Source organism: Erigeron canadensis, chromosome 1, assembly GCF_010389155.1.
Source record: "Erigeron canadensis isolate Cc75 chromosome 1, C_canadensis_v1, whole genome shotgun sequence".
Taxonomy (NCBI): Eukaryota; Viridiplantae; Streptophyta; class Magnoliopsida; order Asterales; family Asteraceae; genus Erigeron; species Erigeron canadensis.
The window spans coordinates 36,342,345-36,359,411 of NC_057761.1; the positions used below are offsets into that span (position 1 = coordinate 36,342,345).

The 17,067-nt window shown below is 34.8% G+C and overlaps 3 protein-coding genes across 3 annotated transcripts; 1 reads left to right on the plus strand and 2 right to left on the minus strand.

Annotated features, from left to right (window-relative positions):
• The first annotated feature begins 144 nt into the window (after positions 1-144).
• On the plus strand, positions 145-5,867 carry LOC122610896 (cytochrome P450 CYP72A219-like). The gene is made up of 5 exons (XM_043783855.1): positions 145-596; positions 4,044-4,264; positions 4,364-4,608; positions 4,740-5,124; positions 5,229-5,867. The coding sequence occupies exons 1-5, from the start codon at positions 323-325 to the stop codon at positions 5,652-5,654; spliced, it is 1,551 nt and encodes a 516-aa protein (XP_043639790.1). The 5' UTR covers positions 145-322; the 3' UTR covers positions 5,655-5,867.
• A 684-nt stretch (positions 5,868-6,551) lies between these two features.
• LOC122586124 (G-type lectin S-receptor-like serine/threonine-protein kinase At5g35370) lies at positions 6,552-7,660 on the minus strand. Its single transcript, XM_043758231.1, has one exon. It carries the CDS (start codon positions 7,636-7,638, stop codon positions 6,709-6,711), a length of 930 nt encoding a protein of 309 aa, XP_043614166.1. The 5' UTR covers positions 7,639-7,660; the 3' UTR covers positions 6,552-6,708.
• Positions 7,661-8,370: 710 nt separating this feature from the next.
• On the minus strand, positions 8,371-15,982 carry LOC122610436 (probable sugar phosphate/phosphate translocator At1g06470). The gene is made up of 12 exons (XM_043783429.1): positions 15,865-15,982; positions 12,271-12,915; positions 12,005-12,174; positions 11,353-11,438; positions 11,174-11,223; positions 10,351-10,418; positions 9,891-9,991; positions 9,733-9,745; positions 9,432-9,616; positions 9,220-9,306; positions 8,914-9,008; positions 8,371-8,769 (listed from the first exon to the last, which is right to left on the minus strand). The coding sequence occupies exons 2-12, from the start codon at positions 12,720-12,722 to the stop codon at positions 8,649-8,651; spliced, it is 1,428 nt and encodes a 475-aa protein (XP_043639364.1). The 5' UTR covers positions 12,723-12,915; positions 15,865-15,982; the 3' UTR covers positions 8,371-8,648.
• Positions 15,983-17,067: the final 1,085 nt, after the last annotated feature.

Consider the following 17,067-nt stretch of genomic DNA (forward strand, 5'->3'; position numbering starts at 1 on the left):
TCTGACCCATTCTTTTAACAAATCAAACACGTCTTATACGTACCGGCACATCTGAATAAGACAAAGTATATTATTAAAAGTAATAAATATGTATATATATATATATTAAAGAGTACATTATATATAATATTTTTCGTAACCTTAACTGATCTAAACATTACACGTACAGCTCATAAGAATCAACTATAAACAAATAATAAGTGGTAAAGTGTACAATATTAGTCATCAATAAGTACCCTCCTCCCTCTCTAATCATGATTCATAATAACAAATTTTAAAACATCACACCCTTAATTTTATACTACCTTATATATATATATATATGGAAACAACTACTGTTTATGGTGTTCTAGGAGTAGCAACAATCTTGGTGTTCTACATATGGAGAATTTTGAACCGGTTATGGTTCAAACCGAAAAAGATAGAGAGGTTTCTAAGAGACCAAGGACTGAAAGGCAGCCCTTATAAGTTCATGTATGGAGACTTAAAAGAACTGGGTCAGATGATGGTCGAGGCCAAGTCCAAACCCATGAATCTAACTCACGATATCGCTCCTCGCGTCTCGCCGTTTTTCCATAAATACCTCGCCATGTATGGTATGAAACTTTCATGCATCTTCGTTATATAGTTACAAATGTTTCATATATCTATCTATCTATCTATCTATCTGTGGACTATATATGTATTTGTTTGTTTCTTTATTTATTTAAAACATTCGGTTTATGACTAAAGAAGGTACTATTTACAAAGAAAGAACAGAAGCACTAGAGCTATGTACCACTTTAGTTTTTAGTTAGATATACTATAAGGGTACCCGCGTAGTGTAGTGATTTAATGGTGGCAGATGTGGTGGTGGTGGCGTGTAGCGGCTGCAATCGGTGATGGTGGACGTGGTGGGAAAAAAGTTAAAAATAAACAGAGATGATATTTTAGGGATAAAAAAAAAATTTAATTTCTTATAAGGGTAAGGGGTAGTTTTTTCTTAAAGAAATGTTAAACACAGTTATATGTGTATAACTATTTAATGCAGCTTAATTGTAAGCTTAAAGAAATGTTAAATACAGTTATATGTGTACAACTATTTAATGCAGCTTAACTGTAAGCCTAAAGCCGTTGGATTTTTTTCTATGGGGTTTTGTATCTATTAAAACATCAATTGCCTTATCAGCACTAGCCAGTTTGACGATGGTTTAACTATATGCATGGGTGAATATATAGCTTGTACGTTTATGGCGAATTCTTGCAATAATTGTCCCAACACATTGTTTATTGTTTGATTAGATAATATAAACCACTTATTTCGTCTCATGCTATCTGTATAAATCACAAAGAGGATATATAATCATACTCTTTAATTTAACCGGCCACTATTTAATGTTTATATTTAGTTTGATCGTATGTAAAAGTTTTAGAAGGAATATGAAAAACTAAAATGATTCAATTATTATTATTATTATTATTGATAGTAAACAATTAATTTGGGACAATGTTTCACATCGTGATCACCTACTACTGAATTTTGAAATAGAAGTGATGAATATTTTACTACGTTGTTTTTGTCGAATTTAATTAGCAATATAGAAAGAATCTAGATGCAAAAAAACAAGTTAGCCAATACTTACAAACATATTATGACGACTCCATTGCCTAGCAGACCGACCAGCCCAAGTTGAAATTATTTTAAGTCAAACAACGTAACAATCAATCGATTATTTTAAATACGTGATTCTTTTGACCAAGAAAATAAAAAGCACTGGTGTATTGGAATATTGCATAATAATAAAATTACAGATTTACACATATCCTACGGAAAATAACCAATATCTCAAATATCGATGGATTTGATTTTGGACCGGTATAAGTGTATAACTCATATAGGTTGACGTATGGAAGTACCATCTTTACAGGTAAAAGTATACTAGATATATTGTCCATAATCACTAAATTAATTATGTGAGCCTTTGAAAACTTTTCTATTATATATCTTTGTTTTGTTTGTTAAAGATCTTCTTTATTATTTAATTATAACTAAAAACTGTCGTTCAAAAAAAATTAAAAAAACTAATGTTATATATAATTGTTGGTTAAAGTGTTAATGTGTTTTTAGAGGATTGAATTATTGAAAAGTGATACCCTAAATATGGATTATTTATGTCTAATTTATTGTACCTTTGGGATAGATATATCAAAAATAATGATACCAATATTTCTGTGATACTAATACAAAGGGTTTAATTAGTATACCGAAGTGTAAGCGATGTTGTAACTTTTTCTATTGCATGTAAATATAAAAATTTTTGTACATCGTATGTTAATATCTCACTAAATTGAACAATTAATGTAAAATTTTTACGTTGACTAATCAAAACCTTTTATGTGGGCAGCTCATATGGTTGCCACGTATACATTTTTACATTAAGCGTTCAATGTAGCGATATACTTACATACAATGTTCAAAATTTTTGATGCATACACACAATAGAAAAGGTTGCAAAGTTACTTACGCAGTTACGCTATGGGATACTAAACACTAATACAAGTTATAATGGCATTGCTTTTGTCACCTCTTTGTTTAAATAATATGCTAGCTAGTAGGGGTGAGCAAAAACCAAACCCAAAACCAAAAAAAACATGAACACTGAAAAACCCGAAAACCGAAAAAACCAAAAACCATTGGTTTTGGTTTTTTAAAAACCGAAAGTTATCGTTTGGTTTTGGTTTTTAATGAAAAACTGAACCATAAAAACCGAACTGAACCAAAAGTATATATATTGTTTACTCTATTTTATATTTATATCATATTGTTATTAATTTTTGGTAAATATGTTAATATATTTGCATTGTTAGGTGTATATAATAATATCATCTATATGTTTTAAGTGAAAATACACAACTAGATTGATTTGTTTTAACAATTGTATAATTAAACAACGCATAAAACATATACATATAAAATTTGTTTGAAGTTTGTACAACTTACTTTAATGGATTTGTTGTCATTGTTGTAGTGTTATTGTTACTGATATTATTTTGAAAACTTGTTGAAATTAGTTATGATGTAATTATAAGATATAGACTTATAAACTTTTCAACCTCAATTGGCCCGCCTTCTTCTCCTCTTTGGCAGTTAAAATCCATCATCTTTTACCCCATTAGAGCCAATCTCATCAGGCTTAGGTGCATTAGTTTCCAATTCATCTATAGTATTATGTCTTACACTACAATCATCAAAATTATGCCCAAATATTTTGCAATGTGAACACCTAGAGGGGATCCAATTATACTGTAATCGAAGTCGCCTGGTAGTACCCAAGACACCAACTTCCACAAACATAGGTACCTCCTCATCAGAGCATATACCCTAGCAAACTCAGTCCTACCTGTTTTCTTGTCACACATTTCTGTAGTATATCGATCAACCGCTGAAGGGATTCCAACAACACTGACAATGTTTAGGCTCATAGTTCCAAAAGGGATCGGGAAGATCATAAATGTTTATCCACAAAGAGACCTTAGTGGGTTTAGGCTTATCAAACCACAAGACAAGGCTTGTTCCGTACTTTACTTACGAGCTCGTGTAGTACTCGCCCCTATCTCTTCTCTAAAGGGGCGCACACTTGCTGTCTACTAAATGAGCTCACGAAGCGATCTGGCGGACACTTTTTGTTATCTAAAGGCGAAGACTCTGAAGTGGGCGATATCCTTAAACAGCCATGGGCCGTTTTCTAATACGTGCATTAGTCCCTGTCCGGTCCCAAACTTAAAGTAAAAATAACCTTGATCATTCAGAATCACATCATCTAACTCAAACTTTTTCCAAAGCCTATTAGCATGAAACTTAACAAATGGAAATGCAGGCCTCTTTCCAATAAAATAGCCAACTAAAGTAGTAGACCAACTTTCAGCTTGTTTAGCAATCAAATTCTCAGGAATCATAGCTTTTTTCAAGCCTACCTCAGTGACTAACGGTGCAATGATTGTATCAGACATAGCTTTATCAGACAGTATTTATTTTTGAATTTTTGTCCATTGATTGTATATAGGTAATGATTGTTTTACATGGATGGGAATAAAACCTCTGGTACACATCTCTGATCCGAAAATGATACGGGAGGTCTTGGCTAATAATAGTAAATTTCAAAAGCAGAGAGGAGGTAATCCATTGCTAAGGTTACTAGCAAAAGGATTAGCTAGCGTCGAGACGGATCAATGGGTTAAACATAGAAAAATTATCAATCCTGCATTTCATATGGAGAAGCTCAAGGTTTCTTTCGGTTATGTTGGCTCATTTTCTTGTTATGTTAACTTTATGTGTCATGACTCTAAAACCATCATTTGGATGAAATTTTAATTCATTTTGCAGCATATGGTACCTGCATTTTATGTGAGTTGTAGTGAAATGATCGAAAAATGGGGAGAATTGGTGACTCCAGGAAGCTCTTGTGAAGTGGATGTGTTTCCTTATCTTCAGGCTTTTTCCGCTGATGTAATTTCACGTACAGCATTTGGCAGTAGTTTTGAGGAAGGAAGAAGGATATTTGAACTTCAAAGAGAACTAGCTAAACTAATAAGCAAGGCTGCTAATTCACTTTACATTCCAGGATCAAGGTGATTCTTTTTACAAACAATATTTTCAAATTAATCATTTCTATCTATATATATATGCACAAACAATAAACCTTTAGAGTGGCTATATTGCCATTTTGGCTTTATGTGTTAAACAAACATTCATTTTATAGATTTTTGCCAACCAAAAACAATACGAGGATAAAACAGATCGACAAGGAAGTGAAAGATTTGATAAAGAGCATTATCAATAAACGGGTTGTTGCGATGAAGGCTGGGGAAGCTAGTAATGATGACCTTCTTGGCATACTTTTGGATTCCAATTACAAAGAAATCAAAGAGCAAGGGAATAGCATTTTTGGATTAAGCATAGACGAAGTCATTGAAGAATGCAAACTCTTCTACTTTGCAGGGCAAGAGACCACAGGAAATATGCTTGTTTGGACTTTGATTTTGCTAAGTCAAAACCCCCATTGGCAAACAAAAGCTAGAGAAGAGGTTTTACGCGTGTTTGGCGATAAAACCCCAGATATTGATGGCCTGAGTCATCTAAAACTTGTAAGTTTTCCCTCTTATAGACCTATAAATTTGAAGCCTTTTTTGAATTAGTAAGTGTACGTTCTTGGATATTTTATATCTGAAATTTTCATCTCATCTTGTAGATCAACATAATCTTCAATGAGGCTCTTAGATTATATCCTCCGGGGGTAATATTAAGGCGGATGGTACATGAAGAAACCAAATTAGGTGACTTAACATTACCGGCAGGAACGCTTATCCAAGTTAATACATTAATTTTACACCACGCCAAAGATACCTGGGGTGAAGATGTGAATGAGTTTAAGCCCGAAAGGTTTTGTGACGGTGTTTCAAAGGCGACCAAGGGACAAGCTTTTTATCTCCCATTTGGTGGTGGGCCACGTATATGCATCGGCCAAAATTTTGCGATGTTGGAAGCAAAAATGGCTCTTTCAATGATTCTGAAACGTTTTTCCTTTGAGTTGTCTCCATCATACTCACATGCCCCATCTGCTATAATTACGCTACAACCTCAGTTTGGCGCACACTTGATTCTACATAAGCTTTAGGCCATCTATCTCATGTTGTTGTCAATTTTTGAAGAATTTTACACGTGTTCAATATGGTCACTTGCAGGTTTATTCCTTTGTAACATATGTATTACTGTTATAATCAGATGGTGTAATCAGTAATCCTGGATATCAATATGGAAACATATATAAACGATGTGATATATAAGTCCTATATTATCAATAAAATCATGCTTCAATTTTCTCTGTTCATGTCAAGTGCCGTAAACTTGGTATTGATCAGTGGTTACAGGCGGCGGATATAACAGCAATTGAGATGGCACGGTGGTGGTTATAAACTCAGGTTTAGCTGGATGTGATTGTATTGTAATGGATGTGATTATATTTTGTAGCTAGTAAATCTTGCATATATCTTGTTCAAATAAGCCACAGTTTTACAACCAATAATAACTAATGCTCTTTTGTTCATGTTAGCCTAATTGGATGATGTGTGTACAATATTAGCTTTAAGGTAATCAAGATCATTAGATGATTATCAAACATCTTTACTAGAAGAAAGACAAATATTTTATGTTATTTTCATGGACAATGGGACACCAATAACTAATGCTTTCTTGGTCATGTTAGTCTAATTGGATGCTTGTACAATATTATATCCAAAGTTTTGGCTTTATGGTTATCAAGATCATTATTAAACCACTTTTCTAAAAGATAGACAGATATTCTCTGTCATTCTTCAGGATACTATGGTAAATTATGTTAAAGAACAGAACTCCAATTGGTTTTTGCTAAAAGTTGACTATCAAAAAGCATTTGATTGTGTAAACCAGGACTTAATGTACTCATGTAATAATGGTTCAAATGAGTTTTGGATCAAAATGGGCAGAGGGTGAGAATTATTACTAAGTTAAAAAGTGTTTGCACCAATAATCCGTGTAACTTTTATTGTTATTCAGCCGTAACATACATGAGTACTTGCAACAATTCAATACTTATGGTAATCAATCATCCATTTATTCTACATAAACCGACCATATAAAGACATCCTTAGGAAATTATAGCCCAAATAATCTGATTTGATCAGTTTCCATTATTAGCTACGGACACCAAACAAATCTGCCACGACGTTCCACCCCGACTGCCATTCCAACACTTTCAAATGCCCATCAGGCATTAGTTTCATGTACTGAGCAGATGATGCTAAAGGCACAGGAATCTCAGCATCAGGACGGCTTGGCTCTGAAGAATGAATGAACAAAGACAAACTTCCGTTTAAGAACTTAACGTAACTTCTTTCTTTACTTCTATCCACTCCATTGATTATGTAACTATAATAAACTCGACGTGGGTTCGATTCAAGATACGCAACCAAACCCTTATTTGTGACTTCAAGAGAATACAAACCTTTACCCCAATTCGTGGATGAAACACTAGAAACCAACTTTTGTCCTTGAACTAGTTTTTGCCCGGGTACCATGCTATCAGTCTGGTGATCGAAAGATTGCCAAACACTCGTGTTACGTGAATTAAACAAAACCAAGTTTCCAGAATCAGTAATCTGCATGCCAGCAACAGATTTCCCTGCAGTTTTTGTAGACCAAACATGGCTACCATCAGCATCACTAAGTACTAAATCTCCAGCTGCATTAAGTTCAAGTTTGGCCCCAAGTTTAACAGGATGGTTTCGGTTAGCTGACCAAACAACTTGAGGGAACCCGATAGCGGGTTGAACAATACCACCTCCGCTATTTGTTTGAACAATGAAGACTCCAAAGAGGTAAGATGTGCATGGTCCATTGCAGTAGAAGCCACAAGCAAACCTTGGCCCGAATGTTCCTCTTAGGAGGATGGCTCGGACCGTTGAGCCATCAGTGAAGCTAACTGAGTGGGGTGCGGTCACATTGTTGTTCCATGTGGTGGAAAGACTTGCAGTTGGGTAATCAAAGGGTTGGGCTTTGGTTAAGTGGTGAGATATGAGAAGAAAAAAGGCAAGGAGAAAACTAGAAATGAGTTGTTTTTTCATGACTGATATATCTAAATAGATAAGTTATAACTATTGAAATGTATATAATGAAATGATGAATAGCTCAATACGTATATGTAGGTATTTATATGATTTCAAGAATTCGTAAGTCAAACATATATATTATAGTTTATACTAATTGGAGTTTCCTGATATTGAATATAGACAAAACCGTGTTCTATACTCATGCTGAACGATGCTTCCTCATAAACATAATTATTTTTCATAATTACCCATTGCTATTGGTCCTATAAATGATTTGTTAATTTAAAAAGACTTAGTTTGGACTGGTTCAACTTAAGATATATGCGATCGACAGATCTATGATGCTTCCTGATATATATAAGGTGGTCAATCTTTTCGGCCACCGTTCATTTCTTGGATAATCAAGCTGTAAAACGATGTGTATATAAAGTCCTAAACAAATCCTTTATCCAACATTCCAACGTCACATACAGGAAAATGACTAACATGCAAATTGTAGGTAAAAGGTTCTCAACTATTTCTTGCTAGACAACTTTTTGTCTTCAAAAGTAGGTAATGGACATTACTTGCAAAATTTTGATAATCAAAATAGCTGGTCAAAGTTCAATGTATTATCCATTTGCCAAGTTTTAGCGGTGCTACCACGCACCTGGTTCGTGCTTTAAACCGGTCATCTACTGGTGATATAAACAGGAATTTTGCATCTTACCACAAGCTTCAACACATACATAAACACAGCCTTTGTAATTACAATGAGAACATATTATGATTGCATTTGCATGTACATGAATTGAATTGTACATCTGTTATATATCCTGCCCGCTTGGCAAAGGCATTTACACCGAAAAGAACACTGATATATGCAAACAAGTACATTTTTAATCGATTATGCATCATCTACAAAAATGGATTTGACATTTTAGAATGAACCCCAAAACATGTATAGAATCTACAAAAAATAAAAAGACTAATAACTGACAAGGGGTTCATACTTTTGTAACTTGTAAAGGAACAGGTAACAGCATTCAAAAACTGCTTTCTTCTTCTTCTTCCATATCCTCAAGTATAACATATTTCGCAGGAATATTCTTGTCAGATACTTCTGTGTCACTTCCACTTGCAATTCTGATCTGGAATTTTTGGTACCTAACATATGATCCAAAAGTATACACAGATAAACAAAAAGAACAGGCGTGAAAAATAGCCCACAAATTGAACAAAGAAAAAAAAAGAAGTATATTCTAAACGATGAACCAAGAGACAAGGGAAACGAGAGGCCTGATCACTTACTTGTACCAGTTGAATAGACTCACGCCAAACATAATGGTGACAAGGCCGGCTCCTTTCAGCCATGTAAAGTCATCATGAAAGTAAAATACTGCCACCTGAAGATTAAATATAAATATTCGTAACATAAGTTTGGTAATAAGACAACACTTTCTAGTCATGGTAATATTTATTCGGATATACTCATTTAGAATGGCAACGCATGCAAGTTTGTACTTGGGATTTATGGATGATGCACATATTTTTCCCAAAGATAATACAGTACTAAACAGTGCCACTAGTAATATTGACTTTAAAATGGTGTCATACCAGTATGGTGACAGCTTCCTTCACAACTCCGGCAATAGTCACAGTTACTGCACTCGTTATTGAAACAAGGATGTACTCAGTTAGCACCTACAATAAATGATGACAGGCAGAATTAAAACAAATAGGCGATGATTATCTTTCATAGTAATGTCAACTACAAATAGGTGATGATTATCTTTTATAGTCATATATAGCTAAGTGAAACAACTTACCATAAAAAAAGCAAGAGTTCCCCCAAAAAGCATCAAGAGGCCACTTCGGGCAATATGCCATGAGCTATCAAAATAAATGCTCTTTCTGAACTCATCCCATGGATCCAAGATGAGAGAGAATAAAGCCGTTCCCAAGGCCATTATTGGAGTTACATAGCTCATCAGCATCAGGGGGTTTTTCAGACCTGTCAAAGCAAGAATATCAGATAACGTATAAGTTACATATTTTGTGGAGTTCTTCAAAGCCTTCTACAGATACAAAATATAGAATTCAATCGTAGTTCTTGATGTGAAAACTTACCATAGACTTCTTTCTGTTGGTTCAGCATACGTCAGCGGGCAAGCAATTAATTTTAAAAAAAAAAAGGGGATTAAACATGATGTACGTACGAAGGAAAAACAGCAGAATATACATAAATCAGAAGCCAAAACATCATCGAAATCAAGCATGAATAATACCTGAAGAAGGATCTGAGTCATACTCCAACGGAAACCAGACATAACAGCGGCAAGCATGACAAATATGAACCCCCAAAATTCAAATGCAGTTTCTTTTGCAACTGCAATGGCAATAAAGACGCCAGTTGGATAACAGATTATTAAATATTGAAAATTTTCTAAATATAGGATCTACCTCATAACATGCATAAATATTATTTTGGCACTCAAATTCAGTATTTGTACAAGTTCATAGAAGTATGAAATGGAAACATCATTTTTCGTATGAAATAATATCTGGCTCCAATGACAGGAATGCATGTGGAATTCCCTTATCAAAAAAGGTAAAATGGATAATTGGATCTTTGATGCTAAATGTATTACATAACTCAGTGATAATGCATCTGTTATACACAGTGAAATAAGAACTTGCACCACAAAAAACCCAAATGAATGGTAAAAGTTGTGAAGTAGATTATACCTGTTAACAGAATCCCAATAGAAATTATCAAAATAATGCCTAGAAGTTTGGCACTTGGAGTCTCCAACCTACAAAATATAGTTTAGGTTAGTCGCCAGAAGGCAGGTCACTCCTTAACTACTAATCATAAGTTCACGACGATAAAGAAAAGCCCACTACTATATCGCCAGAAGGCAAGTCACTTCCTTAACTACTAATCATAAGTTCATGACGCTAAAGAAAAGCCCACTACTATATCTGTAGAAGAGCAACCCAACAGGCTGTATATCACAGGAAGAGATGAAGGAAAAGATATGGCAGATTAATGATGATGCAGATATCTCTGATGATAGAGAGAATATTATGCAGCTACTTTGGTAATAAGTGTATGGGTACAGTTAGAACTTAGGAGTAGACAATTTAATTGTTCGGCTTGTTAGTTTGAGAAGGGAGATTCCAGATGGGTCTTCTCTGAGTTGTATTTCTTTGCATTCCATTTAATAAAATCATCCCTTTCATTCTAGTTCTCAATCACATTAGTAGTTCTAGTATTCTTCCTATCATACAATATCAGAACCAAGTCAAATACATGTTTAAGTTGGCTAAATGAAAATTCATTTCCTTTTTCATAAGATTGGTATAATTGATGAACAAGTTTAGGAATGACGCCTTAATAGGGTTCAGTTTTAAAGTGTCAAATCAACATGATCAATATTTGACTGACTATATACAAACCACATATCATTATGATTGAGCAGGATGTAACAGATACTTGCAAGTTATAGTTGACATGCGTGAAAGCAGTCAACGAGGGGCAAAAAAATAATTGGTAAGTAAACAGTACCTGAATGCAAAAGCAAAAATCAAGAGAAATATAGGAGATGCAGATTTGCACTACAAACATGAAAAACATTATATTATTAAAAGCACTCACTAATATTAATAAAGTAAATAAAACACAGAAAAGTTCATATTAAACAAATGTACTGTATCTCAACAAAACGATAGAGAAAGATGACCAACCATAGTAGCAAATGTTACAGAGATAAAAACAAGGGATGCGTTGCTCAAGTTGATATCCAGTGCAGTTGCAAGAGCTGTCGGTACAACTGTGAAAGCAAAGTCCATCTGTAGCATTAGTTATTAGAAAAGTTAATAAAAAAATAGAGACAGGTAGAAATTTCTCAAGTTAATAGTCTAATACTTAATCAGACATGCCATAAAAGGACAAAAAGGAAATCCCAAAAATAGTAGGCATGCATAGCTTAACAAGGTATATATTGTTAAAGGCATGAAGAGTGCACGGAAACAAGTAATAACTTGAGTTTCTCCAAGAGTAAATGCCAGACAAAGAAAATCAAAAACTAATGTGTTTTCTTCATATTAGGTCTATAAGCACGATAATACATAACTCAAACGACATTCAATTTATAATTGTTTTGTTTAAATTCTGTGGGACGCCCATCAAATCACTTCTGTGTAAGTAAATATATTAGCAAACCCCCTACTTGTTTCAGAGAAAGGCGTACCCTATACTTCACAATAATAATATCCTTATGGAACTTCTCAACCATAATAGCCTTGTAATGCTAGTAAAACAAACAACTAATCACAAATGGAAACCCTTACATACAAGAATTTTACAGCTAGATGAGATAAACTTGGACACACTCACCTCTCATAAAGTAGTCCTTCCGTGACATAGGTACAATTGGTTCAAACTTATGAGACCAAAAGTATGTGATGCCCTTTGATAAGACAGCTTGCATTGCAAAATGAACAGTATTCATCAACAAGGGAGCAGGGAATTTTCCCAGATGATCTCCCAGTAAAGTCTTATTATACCTATCACCATGAAGAAACAAGTTCTAAAACTGCAACTCAAGAGGGAAATTGGAAGATAAATTGAGCTTACAATAACAAACAAGAAAAGAGACTTACAGAGTCAATAATGTACTAAAAATGTACCACGTAAGTATCAAAAACAACGTCTTGAGTATATCAGACGCAGCAATTGGATTCTTGGGGCTTGACGGACCACTTTTATGTTTGTATAACTCACTGTCATGAGCATCTTCAATATCCAATGATGCAAAATTCTCATTTCTATTTCCATTTCCTCTTCTTGGACTAGGCGAAGAAACCATGTCCACGCTTCTACTTCCATTCATCTTTACATCAACCTCCAAATATTCACTCTGTAACCCGACTTCTCGAAGCACCGGCAGTCTAAAACCATCATCCACTTCAGACGTATTCACAATCTCGCCCTCATGTACACCCTTTGCATTAAGCCCATCTTTTTCACCCCATCCCGAAAACGAAGGATCCCTTTGGAAATCAAATCTTTCATTATGAACAACTTTACCGGTGTTTGAATCACTTTCTACCATTTTGTTCCCCAAACTATTGTCACAGCCATCTAATCGTCATCCACTAAAATAATCAAAATCAACACATGAATTAGTATGAATCCTCTTCAGCTAGTTTTGGCTCTATACACTGTTAAGTTTGACCAAAGTCATGTGTTCTGAATTCCAAAGTCGAACTGATCAAAGTTCCACAAGCACTACCAGCTCTGAATTTCTGATAAAATATAACAATATATTCAGAATCAACTCTTAATATCTATTATATATATATATATATAGGGTAGAGATCCTGGAAGAAGGTGTCTTAAGGAGAGAAGGGAGAGAAGGTCTTATAGGCCAATCAGAACGCGACATGTGTCAAAATGAAAAAAAATGCGCGGTGGCATTTTGGTAAAAAAATCAAACTTTTCTAAAGCTTGGTCAGCCTGGGTCTGATCAGCTTGGGTCTGGGTCAGCTTGGGTTCTGATCAGCTTGGGTTCTGGGTTAGCTTGGTTGGTCAACCTGGGTTCTGGGTCAGCTTGGGTTCTGATCAGCTTGGTTGGTCAGCGTGATCAGTTTGGTCAGCTTGGGGTCTGGGTCAGATTGGGGTAGGTTGGGTTAGCTTGGGGTTGGGTCAGCTTAGGTTCTGATCAGCTTGGTAGGTCAGCTTGGTTGGATCAGCTTGGTCAGCTTAGGTTCTGGGTTAGCTTGGTTGGTCAATCTGGGTTCTGGGTCAGCTTGGGTTCTGATCAGCTTGGTTGGTCAGCGTGATCAATTTGGTCAGCTTGGGGTCTGGGTCATAATGGGGTTAGGTTGGGTCAGGTTGGGTTAGCTTGGGGTTGGGTCAGGGTGGGGCCAGGTAAGGTCAGCTTGGGGTCTGGGTCAGGTTGGGTCAACTTGGTTAGCTTGGGTTGGGTCAGCTTGACACAATCTACACAAATGTAGATTATGGGTTTTGGGTCAGCTTGGGGTTAGGTTGGGTTAGCTTGGGGTTGGGTTGGGTCAGCTTGACCCAATCGACACATAATCTACACAAATGTAGATTATGGGTTTTAGGTCAGCTTGGGGTCAGGTTGGGGTTAGGTTGGGTCAGCTTGGGGTCTGGGTCAGGTTGGATCAGCTTGACACAATTTGCTGCACAAATGTAGATTAATCTACACAAATATAGATTATGGGTTTTGGTTCAGCTTGGGGTTGCGTTGGGTCAGTTTAGGGTCAGGTTGGGTCCGCTTAGGTCAGCTTGGGGTCTGGGTCAGGTTGGGTCAGCTTGGTTAGCTTGGGTTGGGTCAGGTTGACACAATCTACACAAATGTAGATCCCAAGCTGACCCGGAACCCAGGCTGACCAACCAAGCTGACCCAGAACTCAGGTTGACCAACCCAACCAACTGACCAAGCTGACCAACCAAGATGATCAGAACCTAAGCTGACCCAGAACCCAGGCTCACCAAGCTGACCCAACCAAGCTGATCAGACCCCAAGCTGACCCAGACCCAAGCTGATCAGAACCCAGACTGACCAAGCTTGACAAAAGTTTGATTTATTTACAAAAATGCCACCGCGTTTTTTTTTTAAATCCACATGTCACGTTCTGATTGGTTCATGGGACCTTCTCTCCCTTCTCTCCTTAAGACACCTTCTCATTTGATCTTTCTCCTATATATATATATATATATATATATTGAAACACAAAATAAATTGTCTACTATATAGTCGCACTTATACTAACAATGCAAACAATTTGATTCAAGTGGTTAAAGCATAGTCAAAAATATATAACATCATCAAGTTTGACCGAAGTTGTATAGTTTTGAAGTCCAACTGATCAGAGTTCCACAGACATTACCAACTCTTATCAAAGGATTACAATATATATAATCAAGCTCTTAAATGCCTACTTTATAATTACATTTAAATTGCACACAAATTCGTGTTTGACCTAAATCATACAGTTTAAAACTGTTCAAAGTTACTCAAAACCAGCTGCAATCAAATTATAGCAACAGTGTCATGATAGCAGGCGATGCAAATAGTCTCTGACATTTATTTCAATTTTTGTGGTTTATGTTGGTTTTTACAGTTTCTGGTGGTTTCTAACAAATTCTTGCAAGTGATGTAGTAGATGACAAGACGTGTTCCCATTGGTCGAGAAAAGAGGGTGATTTGTCACATTTGTATTGGATGGCGAAAAGATGGAACTTGTCACATTATGTATTAAAAGTTTTTTTTTAAAAAAAGGAACAGGTATTTACATATAAGGGATTAGTTCCCTCGAATGTAAGAAACTTTGAACGAATGTATATAGTAGGAAATAACTAAAGTTGTGTGTATTGTATGTAAACAACTTTGAAATAATGTTTATTGTATGTAAGAATTTCGTTTCAACCAATTACAATCTGACAAGTGGCACCTGTATATGGTTGCCACGTATGTTTTCTTACATACAATAAACATTTTTTCAAGTTGCTTACATACAATACACATAACTTTAGTTTTTTCCTACTATAGACATTCGGTCAAAGATAGTTACATTCCAGAAAACTAATCCCTACATATAATGATTCTAGCAAGTTATCCACAATGCAGGTGCGGCAAATAGTTTCTGACAGTTTCTCAAAATTTTGCTACTAGTGGTTTCCAACAGGTTTATATTTTTATTGAGTTGCAAAAAGTATCGATGCGTCACTTTTTTAAATATCCGATTGAGAAAATGGGTGACGAGTCGGTTCCCTATCTGTGGTATTCAACCTTAAAATGGGATATAACTCATATAAGTGAGGTTCGAACCTGGATCGTAATGATAGATATACACATACATATATACATACATATCGAACTATAGATAGACATTCATTCAGAATTCCAGTAGGTCCTAGTTTCATTCAAAAATACAAGAAGGTAAAAACTCGTGACAAACTGACTTTATAATCAAAAATGCAAACAATTGCGTGTTTGACCTTCAATTTATATGTCATGTATATAAATTGAAGTTATGCAAATAAATTGAAGTCCTAACTATTTTTTAAAAATATTACCAACTTTAACTTATTATAAAAATACATACTACATCGCTAAATTGATATATATACGTAATAAAAGCTCAGATTAGATTTGCTAAGTTTATGATAGCAAATTAAATATAAAAATAAAAAATCGAATGGTGAAAATAGATTGAGATACATACCTTATAAAAAAGAAATTTTTTTTTATTGAATCTGCGGAGATGATGTGATACAATGGATTGAATTCGTTTCAGGTTTTAATATTCCAGATCTTTGGTATATAGATACAGAGAGAGATCTGTATGTGTGTAATAAAAAACTACTATTATGATAGAGTTGATATCTCTGGTCCTTCAAGTATTGAATTATCTACATGTTGGTCTGTGTAATTAGTCAGGGCCTTGGGTGGTCTTGTTCCGGTTTGACTTGTTCGGATCATGTTTCGGGTAATCCAAATTATCTACTACTCCATTCACCCTCCAATTTTAAGAAAAAGTTAGAAAATAGTTAGATAGAATCCTTTGTAATGACTATTCACCCCCTATTTTAAGAAAGAGTTAGAAAATAGTTAGATGAAAAATTACTAGATTACTCTTAATAAACAACCAAAGGGTTATTAAATATTACCAAAATTACCTTTAATGAATTAATTTACACTTTAAACCCTTATCTTCTAAAATATCTTTATCACCATTGTATTAACTTACACGGTTAGACCACTCGACACCAATTATCGATGTCATCGATCACCACCCATCACCGACACCACTAAACCACCGTTGTCGTCACCGCCGCCGCATTGCGCGAGTACAATGACTTATATTCAGGAGTGTTACAACAATTTTCATTGTTTATATATTTCAATGAGTGTGTATGAAAATAAGTTTTTGTTTTAATAAGTTGAAAAATATCAATTTTATGAAGAAAAAAAAAGTCTTTTATTTTAATGATAAAAAGCTTTTTAAACTTTTTTTTTTAATAGACTAAGGATATGATTGGCATAGAGCTTTTAGGAGTTTTTAAAAGCTTCAAGTTTCAAAATTTTAAGAAAAAGTTATTATCAATAAAAAATCTTGTTTAGTGATAAGAGCTAGAAACTTTTAAATGATTTGAAAAGCTCCTTGGTGAAACGCTGTTCTACCTAACGTTTGAGGAAAAACTACAAGTTTTTCATTTGTAAATTACGTATATGTCCTACAATAGTTGACCAAACCGTTCTCCTTGCATGTGGATATGTATGCATACAACGTGTATATTGTGGGATAACATAAATACATCACCATTAAACTATTAAAACAATTTTTGGTTTTCTTTTCATCCATGAAGTTTCAAGTAATTTGACATATGTGAGATTTTTATTATGGGTCTACTTAGTATTTGCATAC